General features: G+C 64.2%; 1 protein-coding gene across 8 annotated transcripts in view; it reads left to right on the top strand.

Annotated features, from left to right (window-relative positions):
• Positions 1 to 16070, top strand: part of LOC136137009 (plectin) — a 56053-nt gene extending 39983 nt beyond the window's left edge. For 7 of the 8 annotated variants that reach the window (XM_065895265.1, XM_065895269.1, XM_065895264.1 and 4 more), the window contains exons 18-32: positions 33 to 128; positions 350 to 475; positions 1568 to 1720; positions 1792 to 1946; positions 2029 to 2155; positions 2242 to 2425; positions 2510 to 2667; positions 2788 to 2966; positions 4165 to 4303; positions 4406 to 4762; positions 4833 to 4916; positions 5080 to 5184; positions 5277 to 5375; positions 6371 to 9751; positions 9852 to 16070. In XM_065895265.1, coding sequence (XP_065751337.1) covers positions 33 to 128; positions 350 to 475; positions 1568 to 1720; positions 1792 to 1946; positions 2029 to 2155; positions 2242 to 2425; positions 2510 to 2667; positions 2788 to 2966; positions 4165 to 4303; positions 4406 to 4762; positions 4833 to 4916; positions 5080 to 5184; positions 5277 to 5375; positions 6371 to 9751; positions 9852 to 16070 — 11562 coding nt within the window. The remainder of the gene's footprint in view (positions 1 to 32; positions 129 to 349; positions 476 to 1567; positions 1721 to 1791; positions 1947 to 2028; positions 2156 to 2241; positions 2426 to 2509; positions 2668 to 2787; positions 2967 to 4164; positions 4304 to 4405; positions 4763 to 4832; positions 4917 to 5079; positions 5185 to 5276; positions 5376 to 6370; positions 9752 to 9851) is intronic. The other variant, XM_065895272.1, reaches the window with a different exon arrangement.
• The last annotated feature ends 7324 nt before the right edge of the window (positions 16071 to 23394 follow it).

The raw sequence follows: 23394 nt of genomic DNA, 5'->3' as shown, positions 1-23394 counted from the left end.
AGGGCCCGACAGGGCCACGTGCTGTGCTGCAGTCCTTCCAGGCGGCCCTGCAGACCCAGTGGAGCTGGACGCTGCAGCTGTGCTGTTGTATCGAGGCGCACCTAAAGGACAACACCGCCTACTTCCAGGTGAGAACTGGGCTCCCCAACCCCCGGCTCTGCTAGTGACCTCGAGGAGCCCCTCCCCGTGTCCGTGCGGACGTGGACAATCGACCCCACGCACTGTCCCACGGACCTCGCATCAGAATCCTCCCCGGTTGTTGGGTCCAGCCCCTCCGGCCCGTGCTGGGGCAGCTCTGGCCGGGGGCTTTCGGCTGTTGGCCTAGCGTGACGCATTTCTGCCGCCGCAGTTCTTCTCGGACGTGCGGGAGGCTGAGGAGCAGCTGCGGAAACTGCAGGAGACGCTGCGCAGGAAGTACACCTGTGACCGTTCTATCACCGTCACTCGGCTCGAGGACCTGCTGCAGGACGCCCAGGTGAGCCGACCACCCGGGCCCCCGCCGAGCCCAGGGCCGTGCAGCCAGGCAGGAGACAGACGCTGAGGCCCGGCCTCTTGGCCTGTGGGGCTGGAGGGGCACAGGCAGCGGCAGGCATCGAGGTGGCAGGGTCCAGGGCCAGGGGAGCACAGGGAGAGGCTGGCCCGGTGTCTGGGCTGCATCGATGCCCTGGAAAGGTCCCTCTGGAGGCGGAGAGTGGTGACTAGAGCTGCCAGCAGGGGTCAGGAGGCACGATAGGGGCTGGAGGTCAGCACAGTGGGGTGGGGGTATGGGTGAACCGAGAGCTTAGCGGCAGGGTCCTGGCCTGGGGGCAGGTGGCTGGCCAGAGCTGGTACGAGCACCCCACCACCCACACAGGCCCTGAAGGGAGTAGAGGCCTGAGTCAGCTGCTCTGTTGCCAGCCATGTCACCACAGGCAGGTCCATCAGCATCTCGGGCCTGACAGTCTGGGGCAGGCGCAGTCGGGAGGGCTGAGGAGGACACAGGCAGCTGAGTGCGTTGCTCAGGTGCCCTGGGGCAGGGAGTGATGGAGGAGAGAGGAAGTTGGCAGGCTCTGCCACCTGGAGCTCCTGTGGTCAGGAGTGGGGCTCAGTGAAGCCTGGGGTCCAGCAGGCCCCCTCAGTGGCAGCATTGGCCCAGGAGGGGGCGGGAGAGGTGCAGGCAGCTTCCGCGTGGACCCTGACCTGCAGCCTTGGACGGTCCTCCATCCCTCAGAGTGGCTGGATGGGAGGAGGTGGGCGACCTTCCACAGCAGGACAGGGGAGGGCAGAGGGGAGAGGACGCTGTGGGGCCCCCCCCGAAGGACGTCACATGTGAGGGGGGCTGGGGAAGCCCTTCTGTCCTAACTGGGAAGGAAGGAGTGTCGGTGGGACCGGGCGCCTGTCCTGGCTGAGTGCCAAGCCCCACAGCATTCTGGGGGCAGTTGGAAGGACGCGGGATCTCAGGGTGTTGGGGGGTCCAGGGGTGCTCCTGCATTTCCCGGGGTGGGCACATGGGTCCTCACAGACCCCCGTCTGGGCGCTCGGTGTCTGACGCCGGATGATGGTCTCTGAGCCGCCCCTCCCTCTGCAGGACGAGAAGGAACAGCTAAACGAGTACAGGGGGCACCTCTCGGGCCTGGCCAAGCGGGCCAAGGCCATCGTGCAGCTAAAGCCCCGCAACCCAGCGCACCCCGTGCGGGGCCGCGTGCCGCTGCTGGCCGTGTGCGACTACAAGCAGGTGGAGGTGAGGGTTGGGCCGGGCAGGGTGGGCATGGGTGTGGGTGGGGCCACGCTGCGACGCTCTGACTGCTTCAGGTGACCGTGCACAAGGGTGACGAGTGCCAGATGGTAGGCCCTGCGCAGCCATTCCACTGGAAGGTGCTCAGCAGCTCCTGCAGCGAGGCCGCCGTGCCCTCCGTGTGCTTTCTAGTGCCCCCGCCCAACCAGGAGGCCCAGCAGGCCGTCGCCAGGTGCGTGGTCCTGGGTATGCAGCTGGAGAGGGTGGTGTCGGGCGGGTCCCCGGACGCCTCTGACTGTGCCCCGACCTGGCAGGCTGGAGGCCCAGCACCAGGCCTCGGTTGCGTTGTGGCACCAGCTGCACACGGAAATGAAGAGCCTTCTGGCGTGGCAGAGCCTCAGCCGCGACATGCAGCTCATCCGCTCCTGGTCCCTGGTCACGGTACGACCGCCCCGCTGGGCACTGTGGGTGGTGCCGGGCAGCAGGGGTCTTCCTGCGGCCGTGCTCAGCCCTCGTGCCGTCTGCAGTTCCGCACGCTGAAACCAGAGGAGCAGCGCCAGGCCCTGCGAAGCCTGGAGCTGCACTACCAGGCCTTCCTGCGGGACAGCCAGGACGCTGGTGGCTTCGGGCCTGAGGACCGGCTGCAGGCTGAGCGCGAGTACGGCTCCTGCAGCCGCCACTACCAGCAGCTGCTGCAGAGCCTGGAGCAGGGTAGGCGGGTGCCGCCGGGTGGGGGGTGGGGCGTGGCGGCGGAGGGCAGGGCTGGGGCAGCCTGTGAGCTGGACGCGTCCGCAGGCGAGCAGGAGTCGTCCCGCTGTCAGCGCTGCATCTCAGAGCTCAAGGACATCCGGCTGCAGCTGGAGGCCTGCGAGACGCGCACCGTGCACCGCCTGCGGCTGCCGCTGGACAAGGAGCCCGCGCGGGAGTGCGCTCAGCGCATCACCGAGCAGCAGGCAAGCCCCGTCCATCCCCCCACCCCACCCCCACCCCGTGCTGCGCCCGACCCCGGCCTTGCACGCGTGCCGTGTGCTGGGCGTGCGGGCTCAGCTCGCCTCCTGCTCCGTCTCTCGTAGAAAGCACAGGCTGAGGTGGAGGGGCTGGGCAAGGGGGTTGCCCGGCTCTCTGCCGAGGCCGAGAAGGTTCTGGCCCTGCCCGAGCCGTCACCCGCTGCCCCCACTCTGCGTTCAGAGCTGGAGCTGACCCTGGGCAAGTTGGAGCAGGTCCGCAGCCTGTCCGCCATTTACCTGGAGAAGTGAGTGCACCTGACGGCGGCCGGGGGGCTGTGACCGAAGGGGCGTCTTGGGGAGTGTGTGGACTGGCAGGGCAACGGTGCCAACGAGGTGGGGTCTGGCCAAGGAATGGCCAGTGTGGACCAGGGTGGGGGTCGCAGAGGTGGCCGGAGGGGTTCAGTCCTGGTGTGCCTTGGAGGCAGGGCTACCTGATGACTGGACGTGGGGTGACAGGAGTTGAGGGACTATTAGAGGAGGACTTAGGGCCTCCCACCCGCGGGAGGGTGGTAGGGGAGGGTCACTGATGTGGAAGGCGTGTGGGCAGAGGTGAGGGGCCGGGGCGCATCGCGGGGTAGGTCAGGACCGGGCATCCGGGGGCACCGGCAACCTTGGGGGAGGGGCTTCTTGGCGGAAGGTGGGGATGAGGCCCTGCGGAGAGCAGGCAGGGTGGGCAGGATGACACAGCAGAGGGCCAGGGTGCTGAGAGGGTCCCGATCCCCTCTCTCACAGGCCTTTCCGCCCCAGTGCCTCCCGGGGAATGCGGAGTCCTCACCAGGGCCCCTGCCTCCTCCTTGCCCCCGCCCCCAGACATGGGTACCTCTTTTTCCCTCACAGCGCATTTCAGGGTGCACGCACTCACACGGCTCAAAGATCGCTTGCGGTAGCTTAGTGGTAAACTCTCCACTGCTCCTCTCAGTCCCGACGTGATCTGTCCTCCGAGGCCCTGGTCTTCGTTTCTGTCTCTTACCCAGCCTTCCTGCGCGCACCCCACGTGCTGTCTGTGAGGAGCGTCCCTGTCAGGCACATGGTGTCCCCCTCACCCAGTCTGGGGGCTGGAAGGCTGACAGGGGCTCCCTTGGCCAGCACAACCTCCCTCCAGGACTCAGGCTGGAGCTGGAGCATCCCCGTGTCCGAGGTCCCCGACCACCTTCTGCCTACACGTGTACACTCTTCTCCCTGGAGCCCATGACCACAGGGGTCAGCTGGCCACCAGGTCTGGGGTTCCACCAGGTCTGGGGTTCCACCAGGTCTGGGTTCCACCAGGTCTGGGGTTCCACCAGGTCTGGGTTCCACCAGGTTTGGGGTTCCACCAGGTCTGGGGTTCCACCAGGTCTGGGTTCCACCAGGTCTGGGGTTCCACCAGGTCTGGGTTCCACCATGGTGGCCTGGCTGCTTCCTCCAGGCCACCCCAGCCCCGCTCTGAGCCCTGCTCTCCCGCAGGCTCAAGACCATCAGCCTGGTGATCCGCAGCACGCAGGGGGCCGAGGAGGTGCTCAGGGCCCACGAGGAGCAGCTCAAGGAGGCCCAGGCCGTGCCCGCCACCCTCCCAGAGCTCGAGGCCACCAAGGCTGCGCTGAAGGTACCGCCACAGGCCCGCGCCCTGCCGTGAGGGCCCAGAGACGCCGGGGCCAGTGGCAGGGGCCTCAGGCTGAAACGGCACCCCTCTTCTCTGACCCAACAGAAGCTTCGGGCCCAGGCGGAGGCGCAGCAGCCTGTGTTCGATGCCCTGCGGGACGAGCTGCGGGGGGCCCAGGAGGTGGGCGAGCGGCTGCAACAGCGACACGGCGAGCGGGACGTGGAGGTGGAGCGCTGGCGTGAGCGGGTCGCCCTGCTGCTGGAGCGCTGGCAGGCCGTGCTGGCCCAGACCGACGTGCGGCAGCGCGAGCTCGAGCAGCTGGGCCGCCAGCTGTGTTACTACCGCGAGAGCGCGGACCCGCTGGGCGCCTGGCTGCAGGACGCCAAGCAGAGGCAGGAGCAGATCCAGGCCGTGCCACTGGCCGACAGCCAGGCCGTGCGAGAGCAGCTGCGGCAGGAGAAGGTAGGTGGGCCCCGGCCGGGCGGGGGGGGCGTGGTGCGCCCTCTGGCTGCTGACCACCCTGCTCTCCCAGGCGCTGCTGGAAGATATCGAGCGCCACGGAGAGAAGGTGGAGGAGTGCCAGAGGTTCGCGAAGCAGTACATCAATGCCATCAAGGTGAGGTCTTTGCAGCCTCGTGTCCCAGGGGAGACGTGCAGGTGGTGGGCCTGTGACCTCAGGGGGGCCCCCCAGGCCAGGCGGTGCTGGGCAAAGCCTGTGGGCAGGTTCAGGGGCAGGGTGGGGAGGGCAGAGCTGGCGGCCAACCAGCGTGTCCCTGCAGGACTATGAGCTTCAGCTGGTCACGTACAAGGCACAGCTGGAGCCGGTGGCCTCACCAGCCAAGAAGCCCAAGGTCCAGTCGGGCTCCGAGAGCGTCATCCAGGAGGTGAGGCTGAGGGGCAGGGCTGGCGGGTGGGCTGAGCCTGAGTCAGCAGGGGCAGGGCTAACTCTGGGCGCCTCCTCCCTCCCACCCCCCAGTACGTGGACCTGCGTACCCGCTACAGCGAGCTGAGCACGCTCACAAGCCAGTATATCAAGTTCATCGCTGAGACTCTGCGGCGTATGGAGGAGGAGGAGGTATGACCCGCCGGGGTGGGAAGGCCATCCTGCTGCCCACCTTGCCCCAGATGTGGCCCCTAGGAGACCGCCTGAGCTCTCCCCACGCCCTCCCCCCAGCTCCCCGCAGCACAGCCTGTCCCCAGGCTCGCCTCACCTGCGGCCCAGCCCACCTTGGCCCGATGCTGCACTGCTCTCCCTGTGGTGGCTGGCACCTTCTCTTCCTCTTCTGTGTTGGCACTTGCCCCCACCAGGCGTCCCAGCGGCTCTCACATGTGTGCCTCTTCGGGACTCTGCATCGGCCTCTTTGCTTGGCCACTTGCTCTGCAAGAACTTTGGGCTGTTGGGTCATGGGGGCCGGGGAGGGGTGCCCCGAGGTGCTTGGGTGAGGAAGGGTACCTTCCCCGTCTTGTTCCTCCTGCCTCCTGGGTGACCCCTCCGTCTGGCCTACCTGCAGCTTCCTCTCTGCTCAGAACCGCAGGCTATCGAGTCCCCCTTCCGAACTTGCTCAGATCTGTGCTGATGTCCCACGCTGGCCACCCTGCCCCGCGGGGTCAGGGAGAGGGGACCTGTGGCCAGAGCCAGGCCACCGGGCATTCAGCGGTGCTCAGGCAGGGCTGTATGGCGGGCGCGGCTCCCAGGCCCTGTGAGCACCCTGCTTTGCTTGCTCTCGCGCTCGCTCTCTCTCTCTCTCTCTCTCTCTCTCTCCCCCCCTCCCCCTCCCCCCGCCCCCCGTCTGTGTGTCTCTCTCGCCTGTCTGCGGGAAGAGGGGAGAACATCTGGGTCTCCTACCCCCGGGCCGGTGAGCACTGTGGGGCCAGGTTGCGCTCACTGCCCCAAGTGCCCTGGGTGGGTGCACGCAGCCTCCCTCAGCTGGGCCGGGACCTCTGTCCCCTTCCAACCCCTGCACCGCGCTGTCAGGGTGAGCTGTGGTGGCACCGTGTCGTGTGCCGGGAGCACCTGCTCCGTGCTCACTCCTCTCTCTGGTTTTCTCCCTCTCTCTGCTGCGGCCGCAGAGGCTGGCAGAGCAGCAGCGGGCAGAGGAGCGGGAGCGACTGGCCGAGGTGGAGGCCGCGCTGGAGAAGCAGCGGCAGCTGGCCGAGGCGCACGCGCAGGCGAAAGCGCTGGCAGAGCGCGAGGCCCAGGAGCTCCAGCGGCGCATGCAGGAGGAGGTGGCGCGCCGGGAGGAGGTGGCGGTGGACGCGCAGCAGCAGAAGCGCAGCATCCAGGAGGAGCTGCAGCACCTGCGGCAGAGCTCGGAGGCGGAGATCCAGGCCAAGGCCCGGCAGGTGGAGGCGGCCGAGCGCAGCCGGCTGCGGATCGAAGAGGAGATCCGTGTGGTGCGCCTGCAGCTGGAGGCCACCGAGCGCCAGCGCGGCGGGGCGGAGGGCGAGCTGCAGGCGCTGCGTGCGCGGGCAGAAGAGGCCGAGGCGCAGAAGCGGCAGGCCCAGGAGGAGGCGGAGCGCCTGCGGCGGCAGGTGCAAGACGAGACCCAGCGCAAGCGGCAGGCGGAGGCCGAGCTGGCCCTGCGTGTGCAGGCGGAGGCTGAGGCGGCTCGCGAGAAGCAGCGGGCCCTGCGGGCGCTGGAGGAGCTGCGGCTGCAGGCAGAGGAGGCGGAGCGGCGCCTGCGGCAGGCAGAGGCGGAGCGGGCACGCCAAGTGCAGGTGGCCCTGGAGACGGCGCAGCGCAGCGCCGAGGCAGAGCTGCAGAGCGAGCACGCCTCCTTCGCCGAGAAGACAGCGCAGCTGGAGCGCACCCTCAAGGAAGAGCACGTGGCCGTGGTGCAGCTGCGGGAGGAGGCCACGCGGCGCGCACAGCAGCAGGCCGAGGCCGAGCACGCCCGCGCGGAGGCGGAGCGGGAGCTGGAGCGCTGGCAGCTGAAGGCCAACGAGGCGCTGCGGCTGCGGCTGCAGGCGGAGGAGGTGGCGCAGCAGAAGAGCCTGGCACAGGCCGAGGCGGAGAAGCAGAAGGAGGAGGCGGAGCGGGAGGCGCGGCGGCGCGGCAAGGCGGAGGAGCAGGCCGTGCGGCAGCGCGAGCTGGCCGAGCGGGAGCTGGAGAAGCAGCGGCAGCTGGCGGAGGGCACCGCGCAGCAGCGCCTGGCGGCGGAGCAGGAGCTGATCCGGCTGCGGGCCGAGACGGAGCAGGGGGAGCAGCAGCGACAGCTGCTAGAGGAGGAGCTGGCGCGGCTGCAGCGGGAGGCGGCCGCGGCCACGCAGAAGCGCCGGGAGCTGGAGGCCGAGCTGGCCAACGTGCGGGCTGAGATGGAGGTGCTGCTGGCCAGCAAGGCGCGGGCCGAGGAGGAGTCACGCTCCACCAGCGAGAAGTCCAAGCAGAGGCTGGAAGCCGAGGCCGGCCGGTTCCGCGCGCTGGCGGAGGAGGCCGCCCGCCTGCGCGCCCTGGCGGAGGAGGCCAAGCGGCAGCGGCAGCTGGCGGAGGACGATGCCGCGCGGCAGCGGGCGGAGGCAGAACGGGTGCTGGCCGAGAAGCTGGCCGCCATCAGCGAGGCCACGCGGCTCAAGACGGAGGCGGAGATCGCGCTCAAGGAGAAGGAGGCGGAGAACGAGCGCCTGCGGCGGCTGGCAGAAGACGAGGCTTTCCAGCGGCGGCTTCTGGAGGAGCAGGCGGCCCAGCACAAGGCCGACATCGAGGAGCGGCTGGCGCAGCTGCGCAAGGCGTCGGAGAGCGAGCTGGAGCGGCAGAAGGGGCTGGTGGAGGACACGCTGAGGCAGCGGCGGCAGGTGGAGGAGGAGATCCTGGCGCTCAAGGGGAGCTTTGAGAAGGCGGCCGCCGGCAAGGCGGAGCTGGAGCTGGAGCTGGGGCGGATCCGTGGCAACGCCGAGGACACGCTGCGCAGCAAGGAGCAGGCGGAGCAGGAGGCCGCCCGGCAGCGGCAGCTGGCGGCGGAGGAGGAGCGGCGGCGCCGCGAGGCCGAGGAGCGTGTGCAGAAGAGCCTGGCGGCCGAGGAGGAGGCCGCGCGGCAACGGAAGGCCGCGCTGGAGGAGGTGGAGCGGCTCAAGGCCAAGGTGGAGGAGGCGCGGCGCCTGCGTGAGCGAGCAGAGCAGGAGTCGGCTCGGCAGCTGCAGCTGGCCCAGGAGGCCGCCCAGAAGCGGCTGCAGGCGGAGGAAAAGGCGCACGCGTTCGCGGTGCAGCAGAAGGAGCAGGAGCTGCAGCAGACGCTCCAGCAGGAGCAGAGCGTGCTGGAGCGTCTGCGCAGTGAGGCCGAGGCGGCCCGGAGGGCGGCAGAGGAGGCGGAGGCGGCGCGGGAGCGGGCCGAGCGCGAGGCGGCGCAGTCCCGGCGGCAAGTGGAGGAGGCGGAGCGGCTGAAGCAGTCGGCGGAGGCGCAGGCGCAGGCGCGGGCGCAGGCCCAGGCTGCCGCCGAGAAGCTGCGCAAGGAAGCCGAGCAGGAGGCGGCGCGGCGGGCGCAGGCGGAGCAGGCGGCCCTGCGGCAGAAGCAGGCGGCCGACGCCGAGATGGAGAAGCACAAGCAGTTCGCCGAGCAGGCGCTGCGGCAGAAGGCGCAGGTCGAGCAGGAGCTGACGGCTCTGCGGCTGCAGCTGGAGGAGACCGACCACCAGAAGAGCATCCTGGACGAGGAGCTGCAGCGACTGAAGGCGGAGGTGACGGAGGCGGCCCGCCAGCGCGGCCAGGTGGAGGAAGAGCTGTTCTCGCTGCGTGTGCAGATGGAGGAGCTGGGCAAGCTCAAGGCCCGCATCGAGGCGGAGAACCGCGCGCTCGTTCTGCGCGACAAGGACAACACGCAGCGCCTCCTGCAGGAGGAGGCGGAGAAGATGAAGCAGGTGGCGGAGGAGGCCGCGCGGCTGAGCGTGGCGGCCCAGGAGGCGGCGCGGCTGCGGCAGCTGGCGGAGGAAGACCTGGTCCAGCAGCGGGCCCTGGCGGAGAAGATGCTCAAGGAGAAGATGCAGGCGGTGCAGGAGGCCACGCGGCTCAAGGCGGAGGCGGAGCTGCTGCAGCAGCAGAAGGAGCTCGCCCAAGAGCAGGCCCGGCGGCTACAGGAGGACAAGGAGCAGATGGCGCAGCAGCTGGCACAGGAGACGCAGGGCTTCCAGAAGACTCTGGAGACGGAGCGGCAGCGGCAGCTGGAGATGAGTGCCGAGGCGGAGCGGCTCAGGCTGCGCGTGGCCGAGATGAGCCGGGCTCAGGCCCGCGCGGAGGAGGACGCCCAGCGCTTCCGGAAGCAGGCGGAGGAGATAGGCGACAGGCTGTACCGCACGGAGCTCGCCACGCAGGAGAAGGAGACGCTGGTGCAGACGCTCGAGACCCAGCGGCAACAAAGCGACCAGGATGCCGAGCGCCTGCGGGAGGCCATCGCGGAGCTGGAGCGCGAGAAGGACAAGCTCAAGCAGGAGGCGCAGCTGCTGCAGCTCAAGTCTGAGGAGGTATCTCCCCGCGCGTGGGCAGGGATCGGGGGCGGGGTCTGCCCTCAGGCAGGTGCTCCCGGGGGCCCGCGTGACCCTGACCGCCCCTCCCCCTTCGCAGGTGCAGGTGGCGCGGCAGGAGCAGCTGCTTCAGGAGACCCAGGCCCTGCAGCAGAGCTTCCTCTCCGAGAAGGACAGCCTGCTGCGGCGGGAGCACCTCATCGAGCAGGAGAAGGCCAAGCTGGAGCAGCTCTTCCGGGACGAGGTGGCCAAGGCGCAGCAGCTGCGTGAGGAGCAGCGGCGGCAGCAGCAGCAGCTGCAGCAGGAGAAGGAGCAGCTGGCGGCCAGCATGGAGGAGGCCCGGCGGCGGCAGCGCGAGGCCGAGGAGGGGGTGCGGCGCAAGCAGGAGGAGCTGCGGTGCCTGGAGCTGCAGCGGCAGGAGCAGGAGAAGCTGCTGGCGGAGGAGAACCAGAGGCTGCGAGAGCGGCTGCAGCACCTGGAGGAGGAGCGCCGGGCTGCGCTCGCCCACCCGGGGGAGGTCGCTCCCTCTCAGGCCGCGGCCGCCAGAGCCCTGCCCAATGGCCAGGACGCAGCCGACGGCCCGGCCGCCGTGGCGGAGCCCGAGCACGCCTTTGACGGCCTTCGGCAGAAGGTGCCGGCCCAGCGGCTGCAGGAGGCGGGCATTCTGAGCACAGAGGAGCTCCAGCGGCTGGCGCAGGGCCGCACCACGGTGGCTGAGCTCGCTCAGCGGGAGGACGTGCGCCGCTACCTGCAGGGCCGCAGCAGCATCGCCGGCTTGCTGCTGAAGCCTGCCGACGAGAAGCTGAGCGTCTACGCGGCCCTGAGGAGGCACCTGCTGAGCCCGGGCACAGCCCTCATCCTGCTCGAGGCGCAGGCGGCCTCAGGCTTCCTCCTGGACCCCGTGCGCAACAGGCGGCTGGCCGTCAACGAGGCCGTGAAGGAGGGCGTCGTGGGCCCTGAGCTGCATCACAAGCTGCTGGCGGCCGAGCGCGCCGTCACCGGCTACAAGGACCCCTACACCGGGGAGCAGATCTCTCTCTTCCAGGCCATGAAGAAGGACCTCATCGTCCGGGAGCACGGCATCCGCCTGCTGGAGGCCCAGATCGCCACGGGCGGCATCATCGACCCCGTGCACAGCCACCGCCTGCCCGTGGACGTGGCCTACCGGCGCGGCTACTTCGACGAGGAGATGAACCGCGTCCTGCAGGACCCCAGCGACGACACCAAGGGCTTCTTCGACCCCAACACGCACGAGAACCTCACTTACCTGCAGCTGCTGGAGCGCTGCGTGGAGGACCCCGAGACGGGCCTGCGGCTCCTGCCGCTCACGGACCAGGCTGCCAAGGGTGGTGAGCTGGTCTACACCGACTCGGAGGCCCGGGACGTGTTTGAGAAGGCCACCGTGTCCGCTCCGTTCGGCAAGTTCCAGGGCAGGACGGTGACCATCTGGGAGCTCATCAACTCCGAGTACTTCACGGCCGAGCAGCGACGGGATCTGCTGCGGCAGTTCCGCACGGGCAAGGTCACCGTGGAGAAGATTATCAGGATCGTCATCACCGTGGTCGAGGAGCACGAACAGAAGGGCCAGCTCTGCTTCGAGGGCCTGCGTGCCCTGGTCCCTGCTGCGGAGCTGCTCGAGAGCAGGGTCATTGACCGTGAGCTCTTCCGCCAGCTGCAGCGGGGCGAGCGCTCCGTGCAGGAGGTAGCCGAGGTGGAGGCCGTGCGGAGGGCCCTGCGGGGCTCCGGCCTCATCGCGGGTGTGTGGCTAGAGGAGGCAGGGCAGAAGCTGAGCATCTACGAGGCCCTGAGGAGAGATCTGCTGCGGCCAGAGGCGGCCGTGGCCCTGCTGGAGGCCCAGGCCGGCACCGGGCACATCATCGACCCCGCCACCAGCGCACGGCTGACTGTGGACGAGGCAGTGCGCGCCGGCCTCGTGGGTCCCGAGCTACACGAGAAGCTGCTGTCGGCCGAGAAGGCTGTGACAGGCTACAAGGACCCGTACTCAGGGCAGAGCGTGTCCCTGTTCCAGGCCCTGAAGAAGGGTCTCATCCCCAGGGAGCAGGGCCTGCGTCTGCTGGACGCCCAGCTGTCCACAGGTGGCATCGTGGACCCCAGCAAGAGCCACCGTGTGCCCCTGGACGTCGCCTGTGCCCGGGGCTACCTGGATAAGGAGACCAGCACCGCCCTTTCAGCACCCGAGGACAACGCCAAGACCTACTACGAATCCCGTACGTGGCAGCCCGTCACCTACAGCCACCTCCAGCAGCAGTGCCGCCCCGACCAGCTGACGGGGCTGAGCCTGCTGCCGCTCTCGGAGGACGCTGCCCGGGCCCGGCAGCAGGAGCTCTACTCCGAGCTCCAGGCCCGTGAGGCCTTCCAGAAGGCCACCGTCGAGGTCCCCGTGGGTAGCTTCCAGGGCAGGACGGTGACAGTGTGGGAGCTCATCAGCTCCGAGTACTTCACGGCCGAGCAGCGGCAGGAGCTGCTGAGCCAGTTCCGCACGGGCAAGGTCACCGTGGAGAAGATTATCAAGATCCTCGTCACCATCGTGGAGGAAGCGGAGACCGTGCGGCGGGAGAGGCTCTCCTTCAGTGGCCTCCGAGTCCCTGTGCCGGCCAGTGAGCTCCTGGCCGCCGGGGTCCTCGACAGCACCCAGTATGAGCAGCTCAAGGACGGCAAGACGTCGGTCAAGGACCTCTCGGAGCTGGACTCGGTGCAGACACTCCTCCAGGGGAGCGGCTGCCTTGCCGGCATCTACCTGGAGGACTCCAAAGAGAAGGTGACCATCTACGAGGCCATGCGGCGCGGCCTGCTCAGGCCCAGCACCGCCACCCTCCTGCTTGAGGCCCAGGCAGCCACTGGCTTTCTGGTGGACCCTGTGCGGAACCAGCGTCTGTACGTGCACGAGGCCGTGAAGGCCGGCGTCGTGGGCCCTGAGCTGCATGAGAAGCTGCTGTCGGCTGAGAAGGCCGTGACGGGCTACAAGGATCCCTACTCAGGCAGCACCATCTCTCTCTTCCAGGCCATGAAGAAGGGCCTGGTCCTCAGGGAGCACGGCATCCGCCTGCTGGAGGCCCAGATCGCCACGGGCGGCATCATCGACCCCGTGCACAGCCACCGCCTGCCCGTGGACGTGGCCTACCGGCGCGGCTACTTCGACGAGGAGACGAACCGCGTCCTGCAGGACCCCAGCGACGACACCAAGGGCTTCTTCGACCCCAACACGCACGAGAACCTCACTTACCTGCAGCTGCTGGAGCGCTGCGTGGAGGACCCCGAGACGGGCCTGCGGCTCCTGCCGCTGAGAGGGGCAGAGAAAGCAGAGGTGGTGGAGACCACGCGGGTGTACACCGAGGAGGAGACCCGGAGGGCCTTCGAGGAGACACAGATCAACATCCCTGGGAGCGGTGGCCACAGTGGCTCCACCATGTCCCTGTGGGAGGTGATGCAGTCGGACCTGATCCCCCAGGAGCAGCGGGCCCAGCTGATGGCCGACTTCCAGGCCGGCCGCGTGACGAAGGAGCGTATGATCATCATCATCATCGAGATCATCGAGAAAACCGAGATAGTCCGCTCGCAGAACCTGGCTTCCTACGACCACGTCGGCCGCCGCGTCACCCCCGAGAGCCTGTACGAGGCCCGGGTCATCTCCCGCGAGTCCTACGGCCTGCTCCGGGAGGGCACCAGGAGCCTCCACGAGGTGCTGGAAGCCGAGTCCGCCTGGCACTACCTCTACGGCACGGGTTGTGTGGCCGGCATCTACCAGTCCAGCTCCAGGCAGACGCTGACCATCTATCAGGCCCTCAAGAAGGGGCAGCTGAGTGCTGAGGTGGCCCGCCAGCTACTAGAGGCACAAGCGGCCACGGGCTTCCTGCTGGACCCGGTGAAGGGCGAGCGGCTGGCCGTGGATGAGGCCGTGCGGAAGGGCCTGGTGGGCCCCGAGCTGCACGACCGGCTGCTGTCGGCTGAGCGGGCCGTGACCGGCTACCGTGACCCCTACACGGAGCAGACCATCTCGCTCTTCCAGGCCATGAAGAAGGACCTGATCCCCACCGAGGAGGCCCTGCGGCTGTTGGACGCTCAGCTGGCCACGGGCGGCATCATCGACCCGCGTCTAGGCTTCCACCTCCCGCTGGAGGTGGCCTACCAGCGCGGCTACCTCGACAAGGACACGCACGACCGGCTGTCAGAGCCCAGCGAGGTGCGCAGCTACGTGGACCCCTCCACGGACGAGCGCCTCAGCTACACGCAGCTGCTCCGGCGGTGCCGCCGCGACGAGGCCAGCGGCCAGCTCCTCCTGCCGCTCGCGGATGCCCGCAAGCTGACCTTCCGCGGCTTGCGCAAGCAGATCACGGTGGAGGAGCTGGTGCGCTCGCAGGTCATGGACGAGGCCACGGCGCTGCGGCTGCAGGAGGGCCTGACCTCCGTCGAGGAGGTCTCCAAGAACCTGCAGAAGTTCCTCGAGGGCACCAGCAGCATCGCCGGCGTCCTCGTCGACGCCACCAAGGAGCGGCTGTCGGTGTACCAGGCCATGAAGAAGGGTATCATTCGCCCCGGCACGGCCTTCGAGCTCCTGGAGGCACAGGCGGCCACCGGCTACGTCATCGACCCCATCAAGGGGCTCAAGCTAACCGTGGAGGAGGCCGTGCGCATGGGCATCGTGGGTCCCGAGTTTAAGGACAAGCTGCTGTCGGCCGAGCGTGCTGTCACCGGCTACAAGGACCCCTACTCCGGGAAGCTCATCTCCCTCTTCCAGGCCATGAAGAAGGGTCTGATCCTGAAGGACCACGGCATCCGGCTGCTGGAGGCCCAGATCGCCACGGGCGGCATCATCGACCCCGAGGAGAGCCACCGCCTGCCCGTGGACGTGGCCTACCAGCGCGGCCTCTTTGACGAGGAGATGAATGAGATCCTGACCGACCCCTCGGACGACACCAAGGGCTTCTTTGACCCCAACACGGAGGAGAACCTCACCTACCTGCAGCTGATGGAGCGCTGCGTCACTGACCCCCAGACGGGGCTGCGGCTCCTGCCGCTGAAGGAGAAGAAGCGGGAGCGGAAGACATCCTCTAAGTCCTCGGTGCGCAAGCGGCGTGTGGTCATCGTGGACCCGGAGACGGGCAAGGAGATGTCGGTGTACGAGGCCTACCGCAAGGGCCTCATCGACCACCAGACCTACCTGGAGCTGTCCGAGCAGGAGTGCGAGTGGGAGGAGATCACCATCTCCTCATCGGACGGCGTGGTCAAGTCCATGATCATCGACCGCCGCTCGGGCCGCCAGTACGACATCGATGAGGCCATCGCCAAGAGCCTCATCGACCGCTCGGCGCTGGACCAGTACCGCGCCGGCACGCTCTCCATCGCCGAGTTCGCCGACATGCTCTCAGGCAACGCCGGCGGCTTCCGCTCACGCTCGTCCTCCGTGGGCTCCTCGTCTTCCTACACCATCAGCCCCGCTGTCTCCAGGACCCAGCTGGCCTCCTGGTCCGACCCCACCGAGGAGACGGGCCCCGTGGCTGGCATCCTGGACACGGAGACGCTGGAGAAGGTGTCTATCACGGAGGCCATGCACCGCAACCTGGTGGACAACATCACTGGGCAGCGTTTGCTGGAGGCGCAGGCCTGCACCGGGGGCATCATCGACCCCAGCACTGGCGAGCGCTTCCCCGTCACCGACGCCGTCAACAAGGGCCTGGTGGACAAGATCATGGTGGACCGCATCAACCTGGCCCAGAAGGCCTTCTGCGGCTTCGAGGACCCACGCACCAAGACCAAGATGTCGGCCGCCCAGGCCCTGAAGAAGGGCTGGCTCTACTACGAGGCGGGCCAGCGCTTCCTGGAGGTGCAGTACCTGACGGGCGGCCTCATCGAGCCCGACACGCCGGGCCGCGTGGCCCTGGACGAGGCCCTGCAGCGCGGCACCGTGGATGCCCGCACCGCCCAGAAGCTGCGCGACGTTAGCGCCTACTCCAAGTACCTCACCTGCCCCAAGACCAAGCTCAAGATCTCCTACAAGGACGCGCTGGACCGCAGCATGGTGGAGGAGGGCACGGGCCTGCGGCTGCTGGAGGCTGCCGCCCAGTCCAGCAAGGGCTACTACAGCCCCTACAGCATCAGCGGCTCCGGCTCCGCGGCCGGCTCGCGCCCCAGCTCGCGCACCGGCTCCCGGGCTGGGTCCCGTCGCGGCAGCTTTGACGCCACCGGCTCGGGCTTCTCCATGACCTTCTCTTCCTCGTCCTACTCGTCCTCGGGCTATGGCCGCCGCTACGCCTCGGGGCCCGCGCCCTCCGCGGGGGGCCCCGAGTCAGCGGCAGCCTGACCCCTTCCCGCACCCCGCCTCCCGCTCTGCATGTGGCCAGACTCCCCGCCCAGGTGCTGGGGTCTTTAATGTTTCAAGATGTCTTCCTCCCAAGCGGTGCCTAAAGTTTAACCAAAAAGTACAGACTAACACGTTAACATGTATCTGTTGTCCAGACAGCCTGTCTCTTGGGGGCCGGGGCCAGTCCAGCCCCACTGACCACCTCGCGCCCCCAACCACCCCCCCACCCCAGGTCTCCCCGCTTCTCTTTACCTGCCACTCACCACAGCCAGGTGCCTTGGAGGGTCCAGAGCTGGGCCCCCAACTCAGCCCTCTCATCTCCCCGGGGGGGTTCCATCTGGGCGAGGTTCCCCCAGCCCTGTAGGCCGGCCCCACCCAACCCCCAGCCACCTGCTCGGCCAGCAGGCATCGGCCCCGCCAGTAGCAGGGCCCTCAGCGCCAGCGTTTTCTCCCGTTTCCGGGACTGACCTGCTTGCTCAGTGGGCCTTGCTGGGGAGGGAGGAAGCGAGTCCTGGGTCAGCCATCTCTTCTAGGCTGCCCAGGGAAGCCCCTTCCCCGTGGGAAGATGAGGGTCCAGTCTGCAGACCCAGCTGGCCCCGGGCCAGGCCCCAGCCTGTTCCCGGCTCCATTCCCCGCCCCCAACCTGCGCCCGAGACCCCACGCCTCTGGCTTCAGCCTTCCAGCCTCAGCTCCCTAGTAAGTGCCTTCTGTGTCCCCCTTCGCACCCCAGGCCCTGAGGACCCAGACCTGGGGTGGGAGACAGACCCTCCTGGTGAAAGGCTCACCACTGCCCAGCTCTTGGGCGTGCCGGCCGGGAATGACTGGGCTTCTGCAGGCCTCTTGCCCTCCGTGGGCCCACTGTCCCCTGGAACCTGTGGAACCCCACCCTGGGTGCTGCCTGCCTGCCTGCCTGCCTCTCCCAGGGCTCCTCAGTCCCTGTGTTGGGCCTGGGGACAAGGCAGCCCAGCCCGGTGCCACCAGTCCTGTTCCATCCAGCCCCGCGCCCTGGTGGCTTCCGCCCCCGCCTCTGCTCTCCGACTGAGCTTTGCACGTCCCACTAACCCAGGTAGGTGGCGGGTGGAGGCCCAGGCTTCGGCTGCCTCTGAGGACAGAACACTAACCCGACCACGGCGGGCCTGCGGCGCTCGCCCAAATAAAAGCAATTCCAACTTTGCCGCGGGTCCCGTCTCACTTTTTGTCCTGAGGTCAGCTTGTGTGTGGGGCTGAGGGGGCGCTGCAGCCCCAGGCTCTGAGCTTGGCCACTGTGTCCTGGCCTGGGGCAGAAGAACCGGGTCTCGTGAAGACGCTGGCCGGGGGCCGCACCCCTCAGAGAAACCCAGGCTGAGTGATCCAGAGCGTGGGGCGAGGTGGAGGCCGGGCCAGCTGGGGCCTGCTCAGCCCAGGTGGTGACCTGTCCCTCGGCCCAGCCCCCCAGGCTGGGTTTGTGATTGGCGCTTACGTCTGAGCCGGGGGTCTTACGCGCCCTTCGGTCGGTCATTGACTGTGTGGAAGAGGCAGCGTGACCCCTGGGTAAGTTGGTCCGTGTCGGCCAAGGGTAACCCTCCAGAGAAGGGTGCGGTCACGAGCCTGAGCGGCGGCCGGTGGAGGAGGGTGAGTGGGGCAAGCCACAGCCCCGGTGAGCCACTGGCTCTGAGGCCATGAGGCCCTGACCGATGCCATCTCCCTGCTTTGCCCCAGGGGGGTGGCTCCTCATCCTCGGGGGTCTAAAGTCCCGGTTACCCAGCCCTTGTCGGGCTCTGCTCTCTTGCCCACTTGCAGTTAAACCTGAGCGTGGAAGTACTGAGATGCCCGGGGCAGCAGCCCTGCCTCCATGGGTGGTCAGGGTCCTCCCGGCCAGGATGGTGCCCACCTGGCCTGCTGGTCTACGGCAACGAGCAGCCGCCTGGCCAGGTGGTAGCCGTGGCTGTGAATTGAGTGGGACACTCCCGCCACGCCCCGGGTGGCCATGTTTTCCTTCGCCGACCAGGACCGCGAGGGTCTCACAGCCTGAAGTTGCAGGGACAAGAAGCACCTGCACCGCGGCGGGTCCCGGAACCTGTTGGGGCTGGGCCGCTTCTGCTCCCACTCCTGGGTTCCCAGACCCGGTGGGCCGCCTTCTGGGGTCATTGACTCAAGGTCACGCCCACATCCGGAAGGACGGTGCTGCAGTCCCTCAGGGTGTCAGCTACTTCCTTATGAGGCCGTCCAACATTCTGCCAGGCCAGCAGCTTCCTGTAGGCCTGGAGCCCTGCGGTACCCCCGTGCCAGAAGAGGGGTCTGAGGTCCAAGGTGATGTTTTGCAGGAACCCGCAGGTAGGCTGAGAGGCAAAGGCAGCCGAGCTGAAGTGGTCAGTGTCCCTCTTGCTGGGTGGCCTCGGGCCAGGCTGGGAGGGGGTGTGTCGCCAGCCTGTGCTTGCTGGGCCGGCGCGGTTGTGAGCCCGGCACCCATTGGGCAAGTCCTGCGGTCCGCGGGCGGCTCAGTAGCTCCTCACGCCGCTCCCAGCAGACGTCAGCACGTGATGTAAGACCTCACTCCCGTGGCCGCCAGCCCCTCGTTCCCGTCCTCCACCCCGATGCTCTCAGGCCCTGACCAGCCGGCCCGGCCGCTCCTCCTGGCCACCCGGGAGCCGCTGTCCTCTCCGCTCCGGGGGTCACCCAGTGCACTGCAGAAGCTCCAGCCAGGGGTTTCCCCAGCCACTGTTGGCAGCCCCGAGTGGGGCTGCGCCTGCGTGCGGCCTGACGCACCACACGTGCCATGGTGCACCCGGCCAGGCCTCCTCCTCCGTGCCCTCGTGGGGACCCTCTGCAAGGCTGCGGTCTGGCAGTAGTGGGGGAAGTGGTGGTGCGGGCCACCTGCTCATGTAGCCCTCTGGCTCTGCGTGAGCCAGGGCCTGGCGTCCACTCCCCCTTACCCTAAGCCCTCGCCCAGCCCGCCAACTGTATGTCGGTGGGTCTCAGGGCACCAGCTCCAGACGGGAGCTGTGGTCGCACCCACCCACGTCCTGTGGTCAGATGTGCAGCCCCCCAGCCCCAGGAGCACTCTAGGAACAGCTCTGCGGGGGCCGCACGTGCTCTGTCCTCACTTCAGAGCTGGGGCTCTCCTTGGGGGCCTCGCCGGAGACCCCACATCATGTTCTTGCTGCCGGGGCTGCCACAACAAGTACCACAGGATAGGGGCTTTTAAATGACAGAAATGTACCTCTCAGTTCCGGAAGCCGAAGTCTGCGATCAGCTTGTCAGCAGGGAGGGATGGGAATTCCCTGGCGGTCCAGTGGTTAGGACTCCACGCTCTCGCTGCTGAGGGCCCGGGTTCGATCCCTGGTCGGGGAACTAAGATCCCACAAGCAGCGCAGCGCAACCAAAAAAAAAAAAAAAAAAACAGGCAGCAGGGCTGGTTCCTCCTGAGGCCTCTCTCCTTGGCACGTGGATGGCCGACTTCTCTCAGTCCTCATGGGGCCGACCTCTGTGCGTGTCTATGTCTCGACCTTCTCTTCTTGTGAGGACACCTGTCGGATTGGGTTGGGGCCACCCTCATGACCTCATGTACCTTGATCACCTCTTTAAAGATGCCATCTCCGGACACAGTCCCATCCTGAGGTCCAGGAGTCAGCCCTGCAGCACGTGGATTCGGGGCACACGGTTTGGGCCACGCCCCCGCCATGGTACCTGTGCCCTCCCCCTGCCCATACGCGGCACGTTTCACCACATATGCTCTGAGCACCTGTCCTGCTCTAGGTGCTGGGACTAACAACGTCCACCACGGCCGGAGGTGAGCCGTGCGCGTCCAACCCCGAACCCTGCTGTGGAGGGTGCTTCCGGGACCACGCCCGGCACCACCTGTCTCAGATCAGTTCCCCAGAAGCAGAGCCCACGACGGCGGTCCAGGTGCACCTGGTTTACGGGGGCTGTGCTCTCGGGAGAGGGGGTGAGAAAAGCAGTGGGTGAAGGTGTGGCTTCGGCGAACCCCACCACGCGTGGCCTGATCCGTGGGTGTCCCAGGACTGTGAGTTTCACCTCAGAGAGCTGTTTCTCCAGCGACAAGGGGTCCAGGCTGATATCCCCCCTCCAGCCGTGGACTACGGGCTGCCCTGGGTGGGGGCAGGCGGCTCCCAGGCACCTGTCAGCCAGGCAACTCTGTCGTCCAAGGGCACCTCTCGCTAAGGGCGCTGGTGTGAGTCCACAGCAGCTGGGGGATGGGCACACCCACCCCCCCGAGATGGGCTCTGAGTGGATCACCAACTGCACCTGCTTAAACAACGACACCTTCACAGCGGCAGCTGCATGACAGACCCAGACACCCTCCCTCTGTAAACCTCCCACTGTAAACCAATACCTTCTCAGGTACCTGAGGTCACAAGAAAGAAAAGGAAACCCTCAGGGGTGAAAAATGAAGCAGAACTTCAGCGTGGGGGCTGACGCTTCCCTGAGGAGTCTGCTGACCCTAGAAAGCCCAAACCTCGGGCTGCCGCAGATCCTCAGGGGCAAGAACGCGGGCCTGGGCCGCACAGGCAGGTGCTACACGACGCCTGTGTCCCCAGTGGGCTCTGCGTAGTGAGCACGTGCGCTCGCGACACCCCCGCACGGGCAGATGCTGACGGAAGGAACCTCCCTGGGTGCAAAGAAAAGTCTCCACTGGACATTTGTCACCTCAGGTCTTCTGCCTGTACGTTCTGGGGAAGCCCACGTGGAGAAACTAAGCCCGCGTGGCCCCAGGTGGGCTGTGGCTGTGGAGCGAACACAGCCTTCTCTGGGGATCTTGCCCGCAAGGCCTCACAGGATTCCCAGAGATAAAACCCAGTCTTTCAAACACGATCTCACAATTCAAAATTACAAGGCAAATGAAAACAAACCGTTATGAATAAGTCAGCATAAACAAAAGCAGAATTAGAACCCAAGGGACTTAGGACATTGGATTATTCAGTAAAGAATATATAGTAAGTTTGCTGAAAATGATTATGAAGTGAAAGCATTTACAATACGAGAAATGAGGCTCCATCTAAAAAACTCAAGAAGATTGTAAAGGAATTTAGTTGAACTTCCAGGAATAAACCATAGAATCATGTTTAAAACTCAGTGGATTGATTCAGCAGTGGATTAGACACAGTGGAAGAAGAGTAAATTGGAAGACAGATCTGAAAAAGTTACTCAGAATTCATTCCAGAGACACAGGGAAATATGAAAGAGGTTAACAGACAGCATATAACACAATACTCTAACTTCGGTCTAACTGTAGTTCTAGAAGATCCTGAAGGAAATAGGGAGATAATTTTTGAAGAAATTATAGCTGATCATTGTTTTCCAAAATGATGAAAAGCATGGGTCATTATATCCAAGAAGCATAATAAAATCCAATCGTGGCAAATGAAGTATCCATATCAAAACACACTGTAGCAAAATCATAGAAAACCAAAGACAAAGAGAAAAAATTTTATTTTATTATTATTTATTATTATTTATTATTTTATTATTATTATTTCGCCACAGCGGCGAAAGCACGGAGTCCTAACCACCGGACCGCCGAGGAAGTCCCTGAGAAAAAATTTTAAAGCCGTCAGAGAGAAAAAACAGATTACCCACAAAAGGATGACATTTAAACTCATTAGCAAAAGTGAAATCTTCTTAAAGTGTGGGCCACGCATCCTGGATCTTTTGGAAACGCAGGATCCTGGGGCCCTGCCACAGGTCCACCGAGTCACGATCTGCATTATAACAAATAAGCACATTAATGCCATTTAAAAATAAACTTCAAATTGTAGAATAGTTCAAGAGTTACAGAAACATAGTGACGATAATACAGAAAGTTCCCATATACCCCATACTGTTTCTCCTATTAACATCTTACAGTAATACGGTACATTTGTCACAATTAGTGAACCAATATCTTACTGTCAACTAAAATCTGTATTTTAGTCATATATTCTTCTTATTTTTTACCTAATGTTCTTTTCATGTTACAGGATCTCATCCTGGACACCGTATTACATTTCGTCATCATATTACCTACCTTAGGCTCCTCTTGGCTAAGATGGTTTCTCAAAACTTTGCTTTTGCTGACCTTGACAGTTTTGAGGAGGACAGGTGAGGTATTTTCCCACATTAATGCTTGAGAAGCACTAAGCTAAATGTGTGTCAAGCTTTACCACTTAAGAAATACGGTGAATAAAGATGTCCACTTTTCCCACGTCTGTTGAGCATTGTATTTGAGAGTCTACCCAGGGCAATAAAGCAAGAAAACGAAATAAAAGTCAGCAAGATTGGAAAAGAAGAAGTAAAACTCTCTTTATTTGCAGATGACGTGATTTTCTATATAGAAAATCTTAAGGATCTACTAAAAAAACTATGAAAGCCAATAAACAAGTTCGGCAAGTTTGTGGGATACAAGATCAGTATACAAAAACCAATTATATTTCTATACATTTGTAATGAACAATTTGAAAATTAAAAAAAGAATTGCATTTAAATAGTATCAGAAAGAATAAACTTGGGAATAAAGTAAGCAAAAGATATGCAAAACTTATATTCTGAAAATTACAAAGCATTGTTAAAAAAATTAAAGAACTAAATAAATGGAAAGGCATCTCATGTTCATGGATTGGAAGCCTTAATATTGTTCAGATAGCAGTACTCCTCAAATTGATCTACAAAATAAATTCCTATAAAAATTCCAGCTGCATTCTTTGCAGAAGTTGACAAGTCAATCCTAAAATTCACATGGATATTAAGGAATTCAGAATAGTCGAAACAATCTTGAAAAAAAAAAAAGAACGATATTGGATGAATCACACTTCCCAATTTCAAAATTTACCTCAAAGCTACAGTAATCAAAACAATGTGATGTTGGTATGACGATAGACAGATAATTGGATGAAATAGAACTGAGAGTCCAAAACTAAGCCGATATATCTATGGTCAATTGATCTTTGACAAGGATACCAAGACCATTCAACAGGGAAAAGAATAGTTTTCTCAGTAAATGGTGCTGGGAAAACTGGATACCCATATGCCAAAGAATTAAGTTAGACCTCTACCTCACACTGTACACATAAATTAAATCAAAATGGATCAAACGCCCAAATGCAAGAGTTTTAGAAGAAAACATAGACGTAAATGTTCATGACCTTGGATTAGGCAATAATTTTTGTTTGGTTGGTTTTGTTTTCTTTCGTTTTTGGCCACGCCGCACGGCATGCAGGATCTTAGTTCCCCAACCAGGGATCAAAACTGTGCCCCCTGCAGTGGAAACATGGGGTCTTAACCACTGGACCACCAGGGAAGTCCCCTAGGCAATAATTTTTTGATATGACACCAAAAGCACAAATGATCA

This window comes from Phocoena phocoena, chromosome 17 (genome assembly GCF_963924675.1).
Source record: "Phocoena phocoena chromosome 17, mPhoPho1.1, whole genome shotgun sequence".
NCBI classification, from domain to species: domain Eukaryota; kingdom Metazoa; phylum Chordata; class Mammalia; order Artiodactyla; family Phocoenidae; genus Phocoena; species Phocoena phocoena.
Note: the sequence above shows the minus strand (reverse complement) of the source record. Positions and strands in the feature narration are given on the sequence as shown.